Raw genomic sequence first — 24,822 nt, forward strand, 5'->3', positions numbered from 1 at the left:
CAAAAATTTTCTAATTTTACTTTTTTTTTTTTGCATTTACCTAACACTCAATGTTTCTTTTGTCATGTTTAATAAGAATAAAGATAGTATCTTGCTTTATCTGGCCTCTACTGTGGAAATTTTTTTTGATTACAATTCAAATGCTTTTGAAAAATTGATTTACATATAAAATAACTACATCATGAAGAATTAAAGCCCCTCCTTCAGAGATGAGTGAAAATATTGAATAAATTTCCTCTTTTTGATTGCTTGGGTTAAAAATGCCAAGTTATGATGACTGAATTGATTATTCACTTAAATATGAATAATATGATACATTTTGGGTATTTGAGATGGTGAAATAGGACAATAGGACACAATGGAAAAATCAAGAACACACCAGAAAGGTGAGAATAACGGCGGTGGTAAAAGAACAGCGACTGTACCAGCTGAAGGTCACGTGGGTCTCTGCTGCGGCGCGCGAGCATTGGGACATCACTACCGCACCAGATGGAGCGCGAGGCGGGGGCAGGGGCAAAATGACTGGCCATAGATTCTATCAAAAGTTCAATCTAAATTGACCATGGTTGCAAAATATTGGCCAAAAATATGCAAACATTATGAAATATGAAAGTAAGATGAAAAAGAAACATTCTATTGCCTTATACTGCAAGACTAAAACAAAATAAAACTGTCAAAACTCACCTTTTCAGTGATAACGTCCGAACAGATCACTCGCGTAAAAGAAAGACCACAAATGGAAGCACAATCAACTTTTTTTAAGGATATTTTTTTGGGCTTTTTGCACCTTTATTGGATAGGACAGTGCAGAGATAGGAAATGAGCAGGAGAGACAGACAGGGAGGGATTGGGAAATGACCTCGGGCCAGAATCGAACCCGGGTCCCCGGATTTATGGTATGGCGCCTTATCCACCTGAGCCACGACGCCCTCAGCACAAGTAACTTCTAACTGTTGGAGTGGAAAATTCCATTCTACACATGCAAGCACAAAGCTTACATCTACCACAACCTGAAATACAACCCCGATTCCAAAAATGTTGGGACAAACTAAGGCATCCTGTTCAAATTGGCCCCAAATTGGCTTCTGAACTGAGCACTGATAACTTGGGTCGTCCTTCTCCTCTTTAGTCCGAATGACACGGTGTCCCTGATTTCCATAAAGAACTTCAAATTTTGATTCGTCTGACCACAGAACAGTTTTCCACTTTGCCACAGTACATTTTAAATGAGCCTTGGCCCAGAGAAGACGTCTGCGCTTCTGGATCATGTTTAGATACGGCTTCTTCTTTGAACTAGAGTTTTAGCTGGCAACGGCAGATGGCACAGTGAATTGTGTTCACAGATAATGTTCTCTGGAAATATTCTTGAGCCCATTTTGTGATTTCCAATACAGAAGCATGCCTGTATGTGATGCAGTGCCGTCTAAGGGCCCGAAGATCACGGGCACCCAGTATGGTTTTCCAGCCTTGACCCTTACGCGCAGAGATTCTTCCAGATTCTCTGAATCTTTTGATGATATTATGCACTGTAGATGATATGTTCAAACTCTTTGCAATTTTACACTGTCAAACTCCTTTCTGATATTGCTCCACTATTTGTCGGTGCAGAATTAGGGGGATTGGTGATCCTCTTCCCATCTTTACTTCTGAGAGCCGCTGCCACTCCAAGATGCTCTTTTTATCCCCAGTCATGTTAATGACCTATTGCCAATTGACCTAATGAGTTGCAATTTGGTCCTCCAGCTGTTCCTTTTTTGTACCTTTAACTTTTCCAGCCTCTTATTGCCCCTGTCCCAACTTTTTTGAGATGTGTTGCTGTCATGAAATTTCAAATGAGCCAATATTTGGGGTGAAATTTCAAAATGTCTCACTTTCGACATTTGATATGTTGTCTATGTTCTATTGTGAATACAATATCAGTTTGAGATTTGTAAATTATTGCATTCTGTTTTTATTTACAGTTTGTACTTTGTCCCAACTTTTTTGGAATCGGGGTTGTAGATGCATTTACTTATTTCAAGCTTTAAATTGTCATTTATTGGCAGATAATTTTGCTTCTTTCTAGAAATAAATGCTTAAAATTAGCAAAATTATCTGCCAATAGAATAATAAAATTTCAAGCTTGAAATGAAGTGTCTAAAAGTAAGCTAAATAATATGAAAGCAAGAAGAGGCATAGAATCCAAGGTGTTTGAAGTCCAGTGTGAAGTTTCCACAGTCTGTGATGATTTGGGGTGCCATGTCTTCTGCTGGTGTTGGCCCACTGTTTTATCAAGTCCAAAGTCAACATAGCCATCTACCAGGAGATTTTAGAACACATCATGCTTCCATCTGCAGACATTCGAACAGCTGATGGGTGGGGTAGGATGAGTCCTTTAGGATGCAGTGTGTTTTCTGTAGGCAGCAGGACGTGTATATGTACTCAAGAGCAGGCAGCTGCTTGTTAGTGATTTTTTTTCTGCAGTCTTTATGACTTTTTGCAGTGCCTTCTTATCTGCTGCAGAGCTGTTACCATACCATATCAAGCTGCTGTTTGTGAGGACACTCTCAATGGTACAGCGGTAGAAGGACGTCAGCAGCTGTTGTGATAGGTTGATTTTCCTGAGAGTTCTCAGGAAATATAGTCTTTGTTGTGCGTTTTTAATGAGGCAATGTGTGTTGTATGTCCACGTCAGGTCCTCTGATGTGTGTACCCAAGAACCTGAAACTGGAAACTCTCTCCATTTCTCTCCACATTTATGTTCAGTGGCAGATGAATATCCTGATGTCTTCTGAAATCAACTATCAGCTCCTTGGTCTTTTTGGTATTCAGAGCCAAGTTGTTCTCAGCACACCAGTCTGTCAACCTCGGAACCTCCTCTCTGTAGGCAGACTCATCTCCTTCAGAGATCAGTCCTACTACTGTTGTGTCATCTGCAAATTTTAAGATGGTATTTGTGCTGTGCAATGATATGCAGTCATGCGTGTACAGAAAGTACAGGAAAGGACTCAAAACACAGCCCTGTGGGGCTCCTGTGCTGAATGAGAGAGTGAAGGACTGGTGAGGGTCCATCCTGACGGATTGTGGCCGGTTACTTAAAAAGTTCAGTATCCACAGGCAGATGTTATGATTGAGGCCTCAGTCAGACATCTTGTGGAACAGTCTGCTGGGGATGATTGTGTTAAATGCAGAGCTGTAATCCACAAACAACAATTGTGTATATGCTCCTTGTTGTTGCAGGTGGTGCAGTGCAGTGTGGAGGGCAATGGAGATGGCATCATCTGTTGATCTGTTGGTTCTGTATGCGAACTGATGAGGGTCCAGAGTAGGTGGGAGAGTGTCCTTGATGTATTTGAGTACCAGTCTCTCCATGCACTTCATGAGTACAGGTGTCAGACCTACTGGCCTGTAGTGATTGAGGAAGGTTATTATGAACTGTTTGGGAACTGGAACTATGGTGGATGTCCTCAGTCAGGTGGATACAGTGCACTGTGATAGGGAAAGGTTGAACATATTTGTAAATACCTCAGTTAATTCCATAGCATGGTTTCTGAGGACCCATCCTGGGACACCATCTGGGCCAGCTGCTTTCCGTATGTTTATGTTAAGGAGTGTGCATGTGACATCTGCACACTATATGATGAGGGAGCTCATGTCTATGGCTAGAGCAATGGTCATGATAGTCTTTGTGCTGTCTGTCTCATCATGACTGAAGACGTGGTTGAGTTGCTCTGCCAGTGAGGCACTGCTGCTGCTTGTAGTCATGTTGGTGGTGTAGTTTTGTGTTGTGATGTGACGTGTGCCGGGGCGGCATGGTGGTGTAGTGGTTAGCGCTGTCGCCTCACAGCAAGAAGGTCTGGGTTCGAGCCCTGTGGCCGGCGAGGGCCTTTCTGTATGGAGTTTGCATGTTCTCCCCGTGTCCGCATGGGTTTCCTCAGGGTGCTCCAGTTTCCCCCACAGTCCAAAGACATGCAGGTTAGGTTAACTGGTGACTCTAAATTGACCGTAGGTGTGAATGTGAGTGTGAATGGTTGTCTGTCTATGTGTCAGCCCTGTGATGACCTGGCGACTTGTCCAGGGTGTACCCCGCCTTTCGCCCGTAGTCAGTTGGGATAGGCTCCAGCTTGCCTGCGACCCTGTAGAACAGGATAAAGTGGCTACAGATAATGAGATGAGATGAGAGATCTGACGTGTACCTTGCCATGCTGAACAGGGATCCGAGTTATCAAAGTGGCCCTCAATCCTCCTTTTGTACGTGGCGATTTTCTATGCTATGGAAAGTCCGCACTATAATGACAGGCGTACTAACACCTTCTGCGCGCTTCGACAGACCTGTGACGGTATCAATGCACTGTCGAAGCGCGCAGAAGGTGTTAGTACACCTGTCATTATAGTGCGGACTTTCCATAGCATAGAAAATCGCCATGTTTCAATTTTTTTAACTGAACTCTGTTTCATGTCACTGGTCATATAAACCTATGTAAACGGGAAAAACCTGGAAGAGTTTGGTCGCATCTAACTACAGCCCCAAAAAATACCGTTGGCCATACTGAGCCTAGCTACATTGCTAACAGGAGTAACAGCGCGTCTGACTGACTGGGAGGTGGCGCAAAGCTCAGAGAGGTACGGATAAGCTCGTCTCAATTCAGAAAAGAACATATTTCATTATGGAAGTACGGTGGACTGTTCCTTTAAATACTCCAGGTCCAGAAAGCAGTGGGAGTCAGTGATCTTAGTGTTTGTGCACCAGTTGATATTTGTGTAAACACAAAGTCCGCCTCCTCTGCTCTTACTGGAGTCTAGCATCCTATCGGCTCAGTGTGTAGCACAGCCTGCTAGCTTGATAGCCTCCTCCAGAATCATTGGGTTCAACCATGTCTCTATAATGATCATAACACAGCCGTCCTTGATGTTTTTCTGCATGGCTATGGAGAGCTCCAGCTCCTTGATTTTGTTGGGAAGTGAGCTTGCATTTGACATGAGACTTGGCAGCAGGGGTTTGTGTAGGGCTCTCACTAGCCTAGCACACACGCTGGCTCAACAGCTTCACTTTTGTTTTCTGCTCTCTGCGCCATCTTCATCACTTCCCAGCTGGGACGGTAATCCATGGTGATCCTGGTGCTCTAATGAGTTCTTCTGGGATGTCTTGTTTAACATGTTTTCTGAAGTATTCTATGTCGAAAAAAATAGCTGTTTTGCAGCAAATCGATGTTTAACAGCTCGCTTCGAGTGTATCTTATGTTCTCATCAGCATACATGACACACAGAAAGAAATAAACAAAATACGAACAAAAAAGAGCTGTTTCATGGACTGCTGAGCTGCTGTATGCGCATGCGCTGCCATCTTACACCATCCCAGTTGACCAAAACACTCTATTCCTGAGGATCATCCAGAGCTCCTCCTTTACCTCATAAAAAGCTATTAACAAAAGGCTTTACTAAAAAGATATGTATTCAGCCAAGACTTAAAAACTGAGACTATGTACGAGTCCCAAACACTACTTGGAAGGCTATTCCATAACTGCAGGGCTTTATAAGAAAAGGCTCTGCCCCGATATAGCCTTCACTATATAACATACCAACAGATAGCCTGCACCTTTTGATCGAAGTAGGCGTGGTGGGTCATAAAGGACCAGAAGTTTGTTCAGGTACTGTAGTGTGAGGCCATTCACTGCTTTATAGGTCAACAGCAGTATTTTATAGTCAATGTGAAATTTGGTTGGGAGCCAATGCAATATGAATTAATCCTTGTGCTGTGTGCTAAGAGTGCAAATCTGCATGAAAATGACAATTTTATGTTATGGACAAAGCTAAACTCTTACACATTATTAATACAAATTTCTTATAAATAGACAAGTTTAGTTGTTGATGAGTTTAAATTTTTCCTTGAATGACTTTCAAAATGTGTGCTAGGGTTTGTGCTTCTTTTGAATCAATTTTCTATAGTAATATATTCTTGTGTTCCAAAAAGAATTTTACTGCCATTTTGGCAATACTAATTAAGCACACTGTTTCAAAGCAAATGGTTTTGGTTTATTCAGCTCAGAGCTTCAGTATCAAGGGTGACATCCATCCACCCGTAGCCGCTTATCCTGTTCTACAGGGTCGCAGGCAAGCTAGAGCCTATCCCAGCTGACTATGGGCGAGAGGCGGGGTACACCCCAGACAAGTCACCAGGTTATTGCAGGGCTGACACGGAGACAAACAACCATTCACACCCACATTCACACGTATGGTCAATTTAGAGCCACCAATTAGTCTAACCTGCATGTCTTTGGACTGTGGGGGAAACCGGAGCACCCAGGGGAAACCCACGCAGACATGGGGAGAACATGCAAACTCCACACAGAAAGGCCCTCGCCGGCCACGGGGCTCGAACCCGGACCTTCTTGCTATGAGGCGACAGCGCTAATCACTACACCACTGTGCCACCTTACTGGTGGTCAAATTGGTAAAAATAGTCTAGTCACATGATTTATAGTAAAACAGTAACCTAGTCATATAACAGAAAACTAGTCATATTTGTAAGGTTTTGCAGTATATAATTCTTCATATAGTTTTTGATCTAAAATCTTTACATTTTTAAAGTTCAGATCTGATCATAATGTTTGTGCAATACTATAAACTGTGGATAAGTGTTTGCTGATATGGTTTTCATTTCACTGTATTAAAGGATATGTGTAGCACCATAATTATTATATTATATAGATTAATATCTGATATGAATGTTTGTTACATGTATTTAGTTTTATTAATAAAACTTCTGTTTATAGATGTACTCTAGAAAATATCTACCAATGTATTATTTATTTTTCTGTCCCCACTAACTGGAACAAATGAGGGATATTTTTACACGTTAATATTTTCTGTCCCCTGTTTCTACAACTAGTGAGGGATCTGTCCCCTATTTTCAAATTCCTAGATTAGGCTCTGTGTTATCTTTGGTGTCTTTGTTGCATCTCTGATTAATGCCCTCCTTGCCCCGTCTGTGAGTTTTGGTGGGTTGCCTTCTCTTGTCAGGTTTGTAGTGGTGCCATATTCTTTCCATTTTGCTATAATGGACTTAAAGGTGCTCCACGGGATATTCAAAGTTTGGGACATTTATTTATTACCCAACCCTGAGCTGTATTTCTCCACAACTTTGTCTCTGACCTGTTTGTAGTGCCCCATTGGTTTTCATGTTGCTTGCTTAGTAGCGTTGCAGTGTCAGCATCCTTTTTCTTCTTTGGGGTTTTTATAGCAGCTGGTGTAGCCCTGGTCACTGCATCCTAGTCATTAATTTAGATGACCATAGATTATTTGCAAAATAAATTCATACAGTTCATGACACATGGATAAATAGGATTTGTGACAAATATATTAAATATAGCTATAAATCCAAAAAGAAATAAACACACAGGTTTATTCATATGCACTTCATTTTATCTCAAAAATGACGAACGTGCTCTTCTTTCATGTGATAAAGACATGGGTGACATGTGGAGTTCACATGCGCAAGGACATGAGTGACATGTGGAGTTCACATGTGCAAGCTGAGCCAATCAGAAGCCGCCGGTGACTTTACATGCTAGCTTTTCTCTCTTTTCGGCTGGACCGAGAACGAGACGGCTGCTTGCCGACATTCGCAGCAGATTCTGCTCACTGAGCACTTGAAACTTTGACATTTTACCTTCCTCTTGTCATTGTAAGAGTCAACAGCATAAAAAATTGTTTTGCCCGCTGGCTGAGCGAGGATTTTGTGTTTTTGCGACAGACACTAGAAGAAATGCAAGTAAATTGCTGGCTATGCTGCCAGTTTAAACTGTTAGCATACGAACGATGGAAAGTTCCATTTACGAAATTGCACGTTGTTGAACTCCCGTGTCCCCCGTGTTTCTGAAAGCAGTTGGAAGCTGAATTGGTGTGAGCTGTGATCGTAGTGCCATTGTATGTGTGCAGGGACAGCTCTAGGTCTTTGGCTGCCCTAGGCGAGATTGAGTTTTGGCGCCCCCCCAAGAAAAAAAAACCCTCTAATAACATCTAAATAACACTTTAATCTAATCACTCTATTCTATTACTATTAAACAATGTACGGTGCATGGACAATAAACAAGTCATTTTTATCTTTTTCATTATTGATATTATTGTTATCATTATTCACATAAAGTGTCACAAAGTAAAATGACCACACAAATTCAATACATATCTCCATATAATGGGCAAAAACTCTTCCGCACCCTGTTCAAAGTGTAGTGCATGGGCAATAAACAAGAAATTATTTTTAGTTTCTTTTTTGCTATTAAAAGTTAAGTCATCTCTGAAGAATTAACAAATTAAATGAATAAAAAATTATACAATTCTAAATTGTGCAAACTTAAGCACCCTGTTAGGACATCAATGGGCTGTATTTTCAAACAAAAGTGCTATTATGGGTACTTTGTTATTGAACTAACATTACAATGGGACTCGTCTGGTTTTCCTAATGGCAAATTCCTTGATAATATCATCAAATGATATTTCTCTTGATCTCTTGGTTGATGCTCATCAGAGCAAGCCCATTCAGACGTTCTTGATTCATTGTTGACCTTAAGTATGTCTTCAGCAGTTTTAATTTTGAAAAGCTTCTTTCAGCAGAAGCTACTGTCACAGGTAGTGTAACAGCAGAGGTAAGGAGCGCATATTTCTACATCCCCAGCCGCATCAGAGGTGTTGTAAAAAAGGTTTTCAACCTTTCATGAGCCAGGGCGCACTTTTTTCAATGAAAAAATCTCAAGGCACATCACCAATAGAAAATGTTGACTGAAACTAAAACGCTGTTGCCAATATTTACAATATACAGTCATTCTATAATTTTCCACAGTACACTTGGTGATCTCTCACGGCACACTAGTGTTCCGCGGTATAGAGTTCGGCAGCACAATGGTTGAAAACACTGTACACCACTGATGCACTTGGTAACATCTCCATTCAATAACTCCATCCCATCTTTTTGGTGGGGTTTTGGTCGCCCTTGGCGCCCCTGGGCACACTAGGTCGCCTATAGCAATCGCCGGCGCTGGTAAAGAGAACACATCTGAGTGCTTGTTTCGTTTCCCTGCAGTCTTGACGCACTGAGATTGTTTCTTGTTTTCAACGCGTTTATTATATTTTCCTCCAGGAAGCTCTTCGCAACATGGTTGCTTGAATGAGCTGCTAAACTGTCATTTTAATGAGAACACAGATCAACAAAGCAACTTTGTTTTATTAAAAAAAAAAGTGCCAGGCACCATTGGAATATCTCGCTGCGAAACGTGTTCGGTGCATAAAAGACCTTTACTTCAGCCCAGACTGCTCAACGACACCGACAGACTGCTCCAAGTGCAGCCATATTCAAAACAAGCAACAGATCTATGTCAGTTATCTACGTTATGCAAAAACACTTTAGCCAACAACACTTAGGCTATTACATGGCCAAAACAGAATAGCCGCGGATGCGCACTCGCGCGCCCGAAGACACACTATAGATAGGGCGAACCACTGTTCAGCGCTTATTGTTTCATGATTAACAACCACCACCCCACCCCGCTTTTTTTGACAAATCGCACCCTGACTACATGCTTTGCTGTACAATTAAATTAGGCTAAGACATAATGCTGACTCGTTTTCAGAATAGTGGAAGTCATAATTTTTCTCCCCCCGTTTCTGCGCCCCTGGATGGACGCAGCGCCCTTAGCATTTGCCTATATTGCCTATGCCATGGGCCGGCTCTGTATGTGTGTACAGGATTTTGATCTCTGGTGAGTGACCATTGATATTAACTCATAAATGACATTTTGAATGTGTATATGCTAGTTAAGTTAGTATGGATGAACAGTTAATTTCTTATGTTGTATTAAAGGAGAAATGTTCATGCTAAGAACAGTGGCGGCTCCTGAATTTTTTTTCAGGGGGGGCAATTTTCCCCCGTTATGTCTACACGGACCGTAAATGTCCACAGGACTGAAGTAAATTGACCTAGGTAGCAAATCAATTGGCCGAACTTGTTTTTGCCTGGTAAATTCAGATATCAATATAGACAATATCTCTTCTCTCCACTAGGTGGCAACACTAAAGTTAAAGGTGGCAAACTAAGGTAGCCTAGTAAACTAGACCCACCCGCCTAGCGGCCAAAAATATTTTTGCCTATGAGTGGCAAATATTCACATTTAGTCTGGCTTGCCAGGCTAAAACTAAGGAAGATTCATTGTGAAGCCTTCAAAGCTAAACATCTGGCATCACAATCAATTAATATTACATTACTCATTTATTTTCTCATATTATTCCAGTATTCTATAAGTAGACACAAATTCTTAATTATAAACATTCTAATTTCTTCAATTCTAAAGAATGCAATTAAAGTGGCAGGATATAAATCCAAAACAAGTGTTTAAGTTTTGAAAAAGATGAAGAAAAGCAGAACCATCAAACAAACATGTGCAGCTTAATTATGTGGGTTTTTTTAATATGGAATTGCACCATTTTAACAACAAATAATACTTCTAAATAAATTCTGCAGTTTTTTCCCCAAGAATTCCTCCAGAAAGCCATGCCTCAAAAGGAAATTTAAAGTATTACAAGCATGTCAATGAACACAAAAGGCTTTAGTTATTTAGCTATATACACACAAGGTTACACAAGGTTTTGTAGTCAGTGCAACTTGGCTTAACAAGTTGGAAAAAAGGTAAGGTGCTGCTGGCTCCAATGAACACATATACTGTACAATATATAAAAACTGAAAATATGCTTAATTTACACCAAGTCAGAGAGAACTTGAGGCTACTGAAATATTCCAAGCATGGCAATGTTAAACTGCCATTGGTAAAACAAAAACATGGCAATGTTAAACTGCCATTGGTAACACACACACACAAAAACAACTTTTGCCTAGTAAATTCAAATATCAGATATCACTGTACCGTCTGCTGTGCTACTTCCAGGGTGTGAGAACGCAAGGGTAGCAAAAAAGAGCACTGACTACATCACAGCCAGCTAGCCAAGTTTTCCGGTGGTACCAGTTCTTGTTAAAACCTCTTGAGTAGGTCTTCTCCCCCTTCGTATGAATTGAATTTGAATTGAATTTATTTATTTATTTCGAACATGTATAAAAATGTATGTAACTATTTGTACATACAAAAGAAAGAAAATGAAAAAAGTGACAAAAAAAAGAATAAATAAAATAACATAAAGAGCTAATACATTACAATACACCGCACATTGTTCGAAAAAGGAGTGGGAAGAAGTACAATACTTTTTTTTTAATTTCCCACCCCTTTTTAACTACCCCGAAATCCAAACTACATTAATACACCTATAAAAATATATACCATATATACACTTCATGATTATCCATATAAATTTATAATTACAAAAATAAATATATACTACATACCATATCCATATACATATATACACATATACATACACATATACATACATATACACACCCATATATATATATATATATATATATATATATACACATATACATATATATATATATACATACATACATACACACACATACATACACATATACATATATATATTATATATATATATACATACACATACATACACACATATATACATACATATATACATACATATATACATACATACACATACACACATATACATACAAACACATACACTTCATAAATATCTATATAAATATATAATTACAAAAAAATATTTACTACATACTTATCCCAGTAAATATGAAGATATCTATCCCCATAAATAATTATATACCATATACTAAGCTAGTTCTAATATAACAATCAACCCTATTCTATTTATCCCTCATCATCCTCCATTAACATACTTCCTCTGTAATATACTTGTTTAAAAATATTTTTTTGTACCTTTTTTTAAACAGATTTATATTTGCACTTTGTTTTGTTTCTGTCTCCAGTCTGTTCCATAAAGTCACCCCACAGCTCGATACGCACATGCTTTTCATATTTGTTCGAACTTTTGGTTTTTTAAAATTTAGGTCTCCCCTTAGATTATATTCCCCCTTCGTAGACACTTGCTTGATGTTTAAATTCGGTCTAGGAGGTCCTAGCTGTTTGATTGCCGTTTTCTTCTCATTGGTACGACGACTAAAGGGAACTTCTTTCAGAGACACTATCGTATTGTTGCACTCAACACTCGCCGCCATCTTCATAGAATGTTCACACATTTCCCACGCAAGTTGCGTTTTCCAGCCCAAAATTATGTTCAAAACCCGCCAAAATGCACAATCTGGCAACACTTGCGCGGCGCAACAGGCGTATGACGTAAGCACGCTGCTTGTGCGAGCACATAAAACCTAATAGAAAATGCACTGGGAGCATGATTTTCAAAAATAAAAAAACGTACGTACCATTGGTGTCAATGGGAGATTTTGGGGCAAATCTGAACCTGACAGAAATCGCCCCAAAAGGGCGTGGCTACACCAGGCGCGACCTTAGCCTGATTGGACAATGACATTACTGTTGCCGTGGTAGTAGGAGTAGATTAAAAAAAAAAATCTCCCTCCCTGTTTGGGAGTGCGTCGCCCAAATCGCCCCTATTAACGAGCCGCCAGTGGCTAAGAAAATATATAGCTTGTTTATATTGTTACATGGCTGTCACCTCATATGGTTCTGAGTGGAGATGAAGAAAGACATGGGACAAAGTTGATGTTTAGCCATATTTTAATTAGTGTAGTGATTGTAATTCATATGGATATGCATGTATGTGTAGTTATTATCAAGAACATTATTGTAACCTTGGTTTGGCCTACACAAGCCGGGTTTTTTTTGGGTGTCTCTTCTTTTTTATGGTCTAACTTCTGTGAAACCCGGGAGTGGCACATGGACTCTTCTGCTGTGATCACTTCCATACTGTAGAGGTAGCTTCCAGCAGTTGTGGCGAGCCAACCTAATTGGAGATAAGAACTGTGATTTTGTTATCCACCCGGTTGATCTATAGAGGATGTGCAGTCACGTGACCCGTCCGTGTTTACTCCGCCTACTCCGTCATATTGGACGGCTTCAGGATTGTTTACCTTGCGTGAGTGTAATAGCCTAGTAAACTAGACCCACCCGCCTAGCGGCCAAAAATATTTTTGCCTAGCGAGTGGGTCTAGCCTCGCACCATATAAACAAAACATCCCGGGCATCAAATCGTGCCCGCCAATCACAACACAAGGTTTTTGTTTGGATTCTTTGGGTGGGCTTTTGCAGGAGTGACGACAAAGCTGCGCGACGCTGGAGAAAGCACAACAGGAAAGATGGCTACGGCTAGTGAACAGCATGCGTTTGACTCCGCTTTGGAATCAGTTTTAGAAGAATTAGACTTGGAGTTTTCATTGAAACATGAGCAGGAAGAGGCTCTCCGCTCATTCCTTTTCAAGAAGGACGTTTTCGCTGTTTTGCCGACCGGCTATGGCAAAAGTCTGATCTACCAGCTGGCTCCGCTCGTAGCCAAAAGGATGGGGCTAGTTTGTGCAGTACGAAGAATTAAACAGCTTTGAAACATTACTTTTTGATTGTTTCTTATTTTCCCGTTATTTTAAATTTAAAGGAAATTATTTCACCAAACACCACTAAATAAAAACTCTCAAAAACAGTTTAAGCAAACCCTTGAAAAACACTTGGAAAAAAAAAATGTGTATGTGGTACAGACTCCAAACTTGTGGTCATTATCTCCAAACTTCTTAATATCTAGAACCTGTTTATTAATTAATACGCATTTTGAAAAATTATTTATTTCAAGGCCTCCCCCACTGCTTTCTGTCGCTCTGACTACGTCACAGTCACTGTTGTGCTGATTGGTCAGAGCGTTGGCCTATACGCACAGAGACAGTTTGAAAGACAGTGGTTTGTTCCTCCCACCCCCTTCGGAAATGTCTACGAGCGAGGCCAGACTAAATATTCACATTTAGTCTGGCTTGCTAGGCTACGAGCGTAATGGATCCAGGGAGTAATCCCCAAGAAAATTGGAAAATACTCCATCTACATCGCGCGATTACTTGTCTAAGTTTGTTCAGCATCTTGAAGGTGACATGAGGCAGCGTTACATGGAAAAGTGTTCCAGGTTGGGGATTGCAGATCCGTACAACTTGCCGCAATCCTTGTTCAGGAAAATTCGGAGCTGTGGTGCCGGCGATTTGCCCGATCTGGCCTACCACGACATTTACAATTTTCTTGTTAATCGTGAATCGTGTTACACTGGCAAAGCCCTCAAAGCTTACAAGAGCCTGGAAGCTTATAAATAATTTTGTTGCAGGATGGGTATCCCAACTATACCTCTGGAAGGTTCCGAAGAAGAGTGTCTACTTGATAATCTCACGGGTAAGTGGCATTAAGACGTTTATCATAAAGAGACTATGCAGGACGTTTTATCTTAAGAATGTTCGAAATCTAAACTCAGTTCCAGATAATGACAGGGTTGTAAATATGTATGTTTTTGTCTGAAAAACAGTAAATCAGAAAGCTGCGCACGTTTGTGCGGAAGCTGCCAAATGTGCACAGCTTTCTGATTTACTGTTTTCTTCTCATACTAATACTTCCTATGTTGCTTATTTAGTAATTTTAATACAGAATTTACTCTGATGAAATTATTCAGACACTCCAACGCCCCCCCCCCCCCCCCAAAAAAAAAAAAAATCGGATCTGCGCGATTCAGCTGTGAAAAAGGCGGCATCCGCCGTTTGCATCCCTGTTTAAACTCATAGGTTAACCGACTTTAACCGGCTAATGAGGCTCGGTGGTCGGTCAAGATTTTTTTTTAGTTTTCGCCATCCCTACTATGGATTGGCCTTTCAAAGGCATATATGAGCCAGAAAGATAAAAGACTGTCATAGACTAGGCCAGGGTAGTAGGGCTAGGCATAGCCATTTTAAACGTTAGAGACTGTCTAGTTTCTAAGTATGCAGTTATCATTCAATCCGAAAATCAACTTAACAGATGTACTAGGAGTATTGAATTAGAAAATTACACCTACCTGATATGAAGTGTTCACTACAAATTCGGCTGGTAGAACTGGGGTTCCAGTTTGCTCTTCGCACAGCGGACACCCATTTTGCGTGTCTCTCCTCGTCTGCGGGGAATCTATAAAATGACAGGCCCTCCTTTTGGCCCTGTCTATTGGTACAACCAAATGCTGAACAAGATATAACCATTCTCGAAAGATCTACTCCCACACACTTGATAATTAGAACGGGTTCGTCTAAGTTCTATGCGCAAACTTTCCGTCCAAAATGGCAGATAAACAAATGTCACGTGACCTCGTGACGTCACGTGCACGCTCTCTATATCAGCCTCTCTCAACCGGGGTGCCGTCTGGCTTCGTTAGGGGTGCCGTCAAAAAATTATATATTCTAACATTGAAATAAATAAAATGAATTAAAATTCCAAAAAACAATAGTTACACTAATGCAGATCATCGCCACCTCATGCATCATCAAAATTTGCCTCACGGCCCCCTTTCCCATGTCAAAAGGTCACTGCCGGGGTCAGCGTGACCGCGTGTATTTTATATGGGGGTGCCTTGAGGATTTGCATACTTCTGAAGGGTGCCGTGACTGAAAAAAGGTTGAGAAATGCTTATCTATATATTTAATTTCTGGATTGATATTGTGACATTTCATGCACTGAAGGACATTCTAATTTTATTATTGTTATTGTTTATGCATTAATACAATACACATAAAACTTACCTGTGAGTTGTGTGCGTTTTTGCTCTTCTACTCAATGCAATTTCTGATACGCCTTCCTCCAGTAGTGAGCCTAATCTTTTGATGTGCTGGTCCAAAAGGTAAACATATTGTGGTATAGGCATCTGTAAACTCCACAGAGATGAAAGTCTTCCGGAAATCCGGATATTTGACAAAACTCTTGAAAAATCTCCGGTTTCCCGAATGGAGAAATTTATTTTTCGCATTCCTACGGTAGATGCGGCGTAATACTTCGCATCGTCCTTGCATGGGCGCAGTCCTTAAATAGCCCAAACATAGTTCATTGAGGGCGGCACGGTGGTGTAGTGGTTAGCGCTGTCGCCTCACAGCAAGAAGGTCCTGGGTTCGAGCCCCAGGGCCGGCGAGGGCCTTTCTGTGCGGAGTTTGCATGTTCTCCCCGTGTCCGCGTGGGTTTCCTCCGGGTGCTCCGGTTTCCCCCACAGTCCAAAGACATGCAGGTTAGGTTAACTGGTGACTCTAAATTGACCGTAGGTGTGAGTGTGAATGGTTGTCTGTGTCTATGTGTCAGCCCTGTGATGACCTGGCGACTTGTCCAGGGTGTACCCCGCCTTTCGCCCGTAGTCAGCTGGGATAGGCTCCAGCTTGCCTGCGACCCTGTAGAAGGATAAAGCGGCTAGAGATGATGAGATGAGATAGTTCATTGATTAAAGACAGGTGTTCTTTGTTAACGGAGCTCGCCAAAGGCGCGCCATCAGGTGCACATGCTAAGGGGCGCAGGACTGACACCGTTCTGCGCGAGCGCAACACAATCGCACTAGAAAGCATGTTCAAGCTGCCAGTGTAGCCGCAGTCTTTTTAGTTGCGAATTGCGAGTATTTTCTCGTGTTAATAATTCGCCATGTCAAAACAAGCAAAACTTTCCTCCTTCTTTCGACGTGAAGAGAGGTATGCAATTTATTATATTTTTTTTCCATCAAAGTTGCATTTTGTGGCTTCAAAGCTAAATTTTAGTGCCGTTTCCAGAACACAACATCAAGAAAACGTGGAAGAAACAGCAATAATGGAAGAGCCAGTTTCTAAGCTGCCTAAAACTAGCAATGGTAATTTATTTTTTGTTACATAATGTACTCAGGCTGCCAGTCAGTGTGTGACACCCCCCACCCTGAAAAATTTGAGCTACGCCCCTGATTTACATGAGAAATTTGGTATTCATTGGTGTGTTTAAATTTACAGACAATACGAACTAATGTAAACAATTGGCTTCAACTCGCATAAATATGAATTGGAAATGTTTAGTTCACTTTAGTTTATGCAAACACACAAAAGATTGATAAACGAGGCTCGATGTCCCCAACATTGAAACCTGAAAGCTTTAGAAACTCTAACAGACCTTTACTTTAACAGTGCTGTTTTGGGATTTTGCTGAGTTTACCTTCAACTGTCTGATATTTTTTTCAAAGTAATGAACTGTGTAGCAGGAAAATCACCGCGTTTTCTAAATGCACTCCTGAAAATTACTCATTAACTAGGGGAATTCAATTTGATATTTTTGACATGTTAATCATTAATGTACATGAAAGAAAAAGGCTTAAAAGTTATAACTTGTTTCAGTGAAAATAAACACTAAAATGCACTAGAATGCAGGGTTTTGTGTGTTATGTTATTAAAATATTTTCGGGGGACGTTGCCCCCCCACGGTGGTGTAGTGGTTAGCGCTGTCGCCTCACAGCAAGAAGGTCTGGGTTCGAGCCCCGTGGCCGGCGAGGGCCTTTCTGTGTGGAGTTTGCATGTTCTCCCTGTGTCCGCGTGGGTTTCCTCCGGGTGCTCCGGTTTCCCCCACAGTCCAAAGACATGCAGGTTAGGTTAACTGGTGACTCTAAATTGACCATAGGTGTGAATGTGAGTGTGAATGGTTGTCTGTGTCTATGTGTCAGCCCTGTGATGACCTGGCGACTTGTCCAGGGTGTACCCCACCTTTCGCCCGTAGTCAGCTGAGATAGGCTCCAGCTTGCCTGCGACCCTGTAGGACAGGATAAAGCGGCTAGAGATAATGAGATGAGATGAGACGTTGCCCCCCATCTTAGTTTGACTTTCAAAAGTTCAGGGTTTTTTTCTTTGCTCCACTTTCATCTCTAACTCCAGCAGTTACTCTTAATAGTGTGAGCTGAAGTAGGTTACACTTGCATCCTGGGTGTTGCACTACTGCCATCTTCTGTATTGAAGTAGTTCCTACTTGTCAGAGTTGTCAAGTTTCCATATCAGTCCTGTTTTCCTTCATTGCATTATAATGCAATCTCCCTCAGTTTTTATTAATTTAAATCAGTTTGTCCAGTCCTGTAGTCCTCAGGAACCTAAATAGCCTTCTTTTACCCTGCACATTGTCTCCACACTCCAATATACTTTTAATGCTATTTTCTACTTTTCCTACCTCCCGTAATTAATTTATCATTTCTTGTCTGGGTTGTGAATACTTTCTACATGATGTGAGAATGTGTTCAACTGTTTCCCTCTCCTGGCAGTGATCATAAAGGCCTGTTGGATGCTTTCCTATAATGTGAAGTGTGCTGTTTAGGTTGCTGTGCCCAATTCTCAGCCTGTTCATTATCACCTGCTCTCTCCTCCCTGTTCCCCTACTGCTTGATACTCCACCTACTTTGTCTTTAATAGCATACAAGTGTCTTCCTTTTGTCTCATTATCCCACTGACGTTGCCACTGTTGGTTCGTCTTTCTCCAGACTATGCTTTTCCCTTCGGGTTTCAATAATTTAATATTGACTTCCACATTTCTCTTTTTGATTGCTTCTTTTGCTACTTTGTCTGCTTGTTTGTTTCCAAGGATACCTACATGGGCTGGAACCCACATGAATGTGACCACTCTCCCTTGTCTAATCAACCTAGAGCTTATAAACAAGACTTCATACAAAAGATCTAAGTGGCTTTTGGCTGTTCCTGTTTAAATACTTGACAAAATTGACCCAGAATCACTACAGATAATGGCATTTCCACAGTTTGCCTGTTTGACCCACTCAGGTGCCATCAATATGGCATACAACTCAACACTACTCACATTTAAACAATCTGATGTCCTTTTATTAAGTCTGATCTGATGACTGGGCACAGCAACCGCAGCCCCTGTTGTTCTGTTTGTGAATCCTTTGACCCATCTGTAAAGATATGAACACTCTCTTTGCATTTAAGGTCTCTATACCAGTAATATACACTTGCTAAATCAGCAGTCTTGTCACTGTGCTTGACCTTAAGCAGTTCCATATTCACACCAGGACTTTCTAAGATCCAGGTAAGTCTGGCAGGCCACAGCACAGTTGCCCCAAACTCTCTATCATACACTCCCATGTCTCTTGCTGTTTGGTCACCTATCCAGCCAAAACTTTGCTTTTGTGTTCTCTCCTTCTTCCAGCATGTCTGCAAAACCCTTTTTTGCTGGATGCACGTCATGTCCCTTTAGGTGTATCCAACAATTAGCCATCAGCTGTCTTTGGTGTAGCTGTAATGGCATTTTACCTGTTTCGACTTGTAGCACATATGGGAGAGGTTCTGACTGTACCTAAACACACTCTTATGGCCCTTTTCCACTACCCTTTTTCAGCTCACTTCAGCTCGCTTCAGCTCACTTCAACCCAACACGGCTCGCGTTTCGACTACCTCAGAGCAGCACGACTCAGCTTGCTTCAGCCTGACTCAGCACCCAAAACTCGCACGGTTTTGGAGTGGGGCTGAAGTGAGCCCAACTGAGCCGAGTGGGGCTAGGGGCGTGAGGAGACACTCCCCTGTGCACTGATTGGTGAGGAGGAGTGTCCTCACATGCCCACACACGCCCCGCGAGCACGCTGGGATCTGTAAACCTGGAAGAAGAAGAATTACAACATTATGCGCCTCGCCTCATCTATACGCTCTTGCCAGTATCTGTTGGCGTTGTCGGTGACAACAAGCCACAGCACCAAGACGAGCAACACTAACGACTCCATGTCCTCCATGTTTATTGTTTACTATCCGGGTCGTGAGACTACTGCTTAAAAGGTCACTGATGTCACTGTTTGCGCCGCCGAATGACATCACGTGACGTCCACCCACTTTCGCTAACTCCACCCAATGTGTCCACCCACTTCCAGCCAGCACGGTTCAGTGCGGTTGTAGTCGAAATGCAACTCCAACAGCCCCACTCAGCTCGACTCAGCCCAACTCAGCACCGCACGGCTCAGCCCAACTCAGCCGTGTTGGTAGTGGAAAAGCACCATTAGTGCCCGAGCTTGTATGACATCCAGCTCTGCCAGCACAGGTGTTGCCGCTGACCCATACACAATACTGCCATAGTCAAGTCTGGATTTTATTAAGGCTACGTAAATGTATTTCAAAGATTGTCTGCGAGCTCCCCATTCCAATCCTACCATACACCTCATGACATTTAAAACTTTTCTTGTTAGCCACATACATTACATGCTCTTGCCATGTTAGTCTCTGATCCAAATAGATTCCTAAAAAACAAAAACTTTCAACTGTTTCTATATTATGCCCATATAATTTCAGATTACATTCCCTATTTCTTTTTCCTTGAAAATAGCATATATTTTGTTTTTTTTTCCACAGTGAATTTAAAACCCCACTTTGTTCCCCACTTTTCCATTAAGTTGATTCCATCCTGCAGCTTCTTGATAATGTGTTCAACATTTCTCCCTCTTTTCCACAGTGCCCCATCATCCGCAAACAGCGATCTCCCCATATCCAGTGGAATGTTGTCAAATATGTCATTAATCATTACAGTGAATAGCGCTGGACTTAAAACACTCCCCTGGGGTGTTTCATTTTCTAACAACGTGCCGTGTTGAAAGTTCTGGCCCTATTTTAACCTGAATAGTTCTACCATCTAAAAAAATCTATTATCCAGTTAAAAACTTTCCCTCCAATCCCCATACTGTGCAGTTTGATCATCAATCCCTTCTTCCATAACATATAAGCTTTTTTCCACATCAAAAAATACTGCTGCCACTGCCTCTTTATTTATTTGGGCTTTCCTAATCTCATCCTCTAAACAGAACACTGGGTCCATAGTACCCCTTCCTCTCCTAAACCCACTTTGCCGTACAGCCACTTTACTTTCTTTCTCCAACCAATACATAAGTCTCTCATTAGCCATCCATTCCATCAGTTTACATACATGCGATGTCAAGGCTATAGGTCTGTAGTTTTCTGACTTACTGGCATCCTTTCCAGGTTTCTTTATTGGAACAATTATTGCTTCTTTCCACCTTTCTGGGATTCTCCCCTCTTCCCACACTTTATTAAATAGTGATAATGTTTTCAGTCCCTCCACACTTAAATGCTTTAACATAGAGTAGCATATTTCATCTTTCCCTGGTGCAGTCTTCCCAGTTTTAGACAGTGCCCTTTTTAATTCTCCCATACTAAATGGAACATTTTGTTCATCAACTTGCCCCTTCCTTTTTAGTACCTTAAAGTTTTCAGATTTAGTTTTCTCTCTACCTCTTCTTCCCTCCTCTGACAAATTACTTGAAAATCATGGTCCTTCCAGAACAGTATGATTTATATAGACATCATGTGACAGATCATGTGACACTTTGATTGCACATACATGGTAGCCGCGGGGTCTTAAAAGTCTTAAATTTATTCATTCATTCATTATCTCTAGCCACTTTATCCTTCTACAGGGTCGCAGGCAAGCTGGAGCCTATCCCAGCTGACTACAGGCGAAAGGCGGGGTACACCCTGGACAAGTCGCCAGGTCATCACAGGGCCGACACACAGACAACCATTCACACCTACGGTCAATTTAGAGTCACCAGTTAACCTAACCTGCATGTCTTTGGACTGTGGGGGAAACCGGAGTACCCAGAGGAAACCCACGCGGACACGGGGAGAACATGCAAACTCCACACAGAAAGGCCCTCGCCGGCCCCGGGGCTTGAACCCAGGACCTTCTTGCTGTGAGGCGACAGCGCTAACCACTACACCACCGTGCCGCTGTCTTAAATTTAATATTCCAAAATTAAGGCCTTAAAAAGTCTTAAATTGCTTTGCCCAAGTCTTAATGTTTTAAACAAAGGTCTTAAATTTACTCATACTATTCTACAATGTGAAAACATGGGTTTTGCGTAACATCAGTGAATTTCTTGGAGTAGGTGCAAAGAAAGAAACAATACTGATACATTTTTGCGCTGGCGCAATCGTCGGAGTCCGTGGTGGAGAGGAGACTCCACGAATCGCAGCATGGGGAAGTGTCGTTTTAATCAGCAGTGGCTTTCAGATGAAAGATATCGTGATTGCCTGAGGGAGGTTCCTGGAAGTGACGTTGAAGCAAGATGCTGTGCTTGTTGAAAGACCTTCAAGTTGTCCACTATAGGTCATTTTGCTTTAGAGTCTCACATGAAGAGCTCAAAACACATTGCATCTGCCCTCCACCGCCACCAGCCCATTGCTCAGTTCTGCACAGTTCAATCTCCGAATGCACCTGAAGTTGGCACTAGCACCACTGTCGAATGTCAGCAGCATCAGCCAAGCCAGACATCATTGGCAAGGCTAGTAACAACACAAGGGCTGAGCAGTGGCATGATGAGTGTCGGTGGAACCCCGACACTTCGAGCAGAGGTGCTCTGGATTTTAAAAACAATTATGGAACACCACTCGTACAGCTCGAATGAGGGCATAAGCAAACTCTTTAAGGCTATGTTCCCAGTCTCGGAAGTCACTACAACATTCTCCTGTGGAAAAAACAAAACGTCTTACATAACAAAATTCAGTCTTGCTCCTTATATAACGAAGGAGTTGGTCAAAGACGTTAATGAGGCAAGTGGTGGATTTATCTCATTGTGTCTCTTATCTATCCACCTCCACATCTATGTCTTCCCTCCCTCCCTTGTTTACTAGGAGTATTTACATTTCTTTTTATTCTTCAAAATGTAAAATGGTTGAAGCAAGTTGAATGCTGGGAAACTAAGACAAAAAGTTTGTCTGTTTATCATCTCTGGGTGCATGGTCATAATTAGTTTAGAGACAGTTCTTTAGGCCTTGAGTTGGGGTGGGCCCTCAGTTTGGCTTTTTGACTGGTGAGTGCACACCATTGTACCAATGTATTGGTACGCCAATTGCATTTTTGTGCACCTTTAAGAGACTTTAGGCTTACCTTTTTTCTCTCGATCTATCTATCTCTCTCTTTTCCCATCCATCCCCCTCGTCTCTTATCTATCTATGCCCCTCTGTATCTCTCTCCCTCCCTCGTTTACAAGGGTACAAAATGTAAAATGGTTGAAGCAAGTGCTGGGAAACTAAGACAAAGAGTTTGTCTGTTTAGAGTGTTGTGAATGTTTTGATATTTTATTTAAAAAAAAATACACCCGGGGCGGCACGGTGGTGTAGTGGTTAGCGCTGTCGCCTCACAGCAAGAAGGTCCTGGGTTCGAGCCCCGGGGCTGGCGAGGGCCTTTCTGTGTGGAGTTTGCATGTTCTCCCCGTGTCCGCGTGGGTTTCCTCCGGGTGCTCCGGTTTCCCCCACAGTCCAAAGACATGCAGGTTAGGTTAACTGGTGACTCTAAATTGACCGTAGGTGTGAATGTGAGTGTGAATGGTTGTCTGTGTCTATGTGTCAGCCCTGTGATGACCTGGCGACTTGTCCAGGGTGTACCCCGCCTTTCGCCCGTAGTCAGCTGGGAGCTCCAGCTTGCCTGCGACCCTGTAGAAGGATAAAGCGGCTAGAGATAATGAGATGAGATGAGAAAAAATACACCCACATCACTTTTATTTTAAGTATCATCTCTGGGTGCATGGTCATAATTAGTTCAGAGACAGTTCTTTAGGCCTCGAGTTAGGCCCTCAGTTTGGCTTTTTGACTGGTGAGTGCACACCTTTGGCATTAATGTGTTGGTATGCCTATTGCATTTTTGTGTACCTTTAAGGCCATGACTTGGACCCTACGTTGTGCTCCTTTCTTCCAGGTTTAGACTTGTTTTTTTGTCTTGAATGTGAAGATTCGACAAGCAATGCACATAATGACTTAAGTATATAACTTTTATAATAAAAGTATTTTTACTTGAAACATTTGTCATTATTGGGAATTTGATCTAGTGTTCTACGACCGCATAATGGGTGCGATGTCGGTCTTAATTCTCATTTAAGTGGTCTTAAAAAAGTCTTAAATTTATGGTGGTCAAACCTGGGGAAACCCTGACATAGGTGGATCTTAATCAACTAATTATGTGACTTATGAAGTTATTTGGTTGGACCAGTTCTGATTTAGGGGTTTCATACGAAAGGGGTGAATACTTACACCCCACTCCAGATTTCTGGGTTTTTTTTTTTTTTTTGGGGGGGGGGGGGGGTTGTTTTGTTTTTTCATCTTAATTATTGGCTGGGCGGCACGGTGGTGTAGTGGTTAGCACTGTCGCTTCACAGCAAGAAGGTCTGGGTTCGATCCCCGTGGCCGGCGAGGGCCTTTCTGTGCGGAGTTTGCATGTTCTCCCCGTGTCCGCGTGGGTTTCCTCCAGGTGCTCCGGTTTCCCCCACAGTCCAAAGACATGCAGGTTAGGTTAACTGGTGACTCTAAATTGACCGTAGATGTGAGTGTGAATGGGTGTCTATGTATCAGCCCTGTGATGACCTGGCGACTTGTCCAGGGTGTACCCCGCCTTTCGCCTGTAGTCAGCTGGGATAGGCTCCAGCTTGCCTGCGACCCTGTAGAACAGGATAAAGCAGCTAGAGATAATGAGATGAGAATTATTGTCTGTTTAAAAAAATGCACTTTTAAAGTGGTCAGCATGTTGTGTAAATCAAATGGTGCCAACCAACCAAAAGTCCATTTTAATTTCAGCTTGTAATGTGACAAAACAGGACAAACCCCAAGGGGGATGAATACTTTTGCAAGACACTGTATTTATCTTAAACAGATCTATTTATCATAGTCTTGTACAGAAATAAATTCTGAACTAATTATAGGAAAATTAAAGTATATGACCATATTAAATAAAAACAGCTTTCTTCTCTAATGCTCAGCTACTGTGGTGGTTCCAGCCCCGCCTCATTCTGAGTGGCCACACCCACAGCAGCTGTGAGGTTTTCCATGAGAATCGTTTCCTGGAGATCAGTGTTCCATCTTTCAGCTGGAGAAACCGTAACAATCCCAGCTTCATTCTGGTAACCAGAAAATTACACACA

General features: G+C 41.8%; 1 protein-coding gene across 1 annotated transcript in view; it reads left to right on the forward strand.

The window, feature by feature from the left end:
* The window catches only part of mppe1 (metallophosphoesterase 1), a 170,869-nt gene that overhangs the window by 141,382 nt on the left and 4,665 nt on the right, over nt 1-24,822 (forward strand). The window contains exon 7 of the mRNA XM_060900896.1: nt 24,661-24,801. Within this exon, the coding sequence (XP_060756879.1) occupies nt 24,661-24,801 (141 nt within the window). The remainder of the gene's footprint in view (nt 1-24,660; nt 24,802-24,822) is intronic.

The sequence above is a fragment of the Neoarius graeffei genome, chromosome 19, assembly GCF_027579695.1.
Source record: "Neoarius graeffei isolate fNeoGra1 chromosome 19, fNeoGra1.pri, whole genome shotgun sequence".
Taxonomy (NCBI): domain Eukaryota; kingdom Metazoa; phylum Chordata; class Actinopteri; order Siluriformes; family Ariidae; genus Neoarius; species Neoarius graeffei.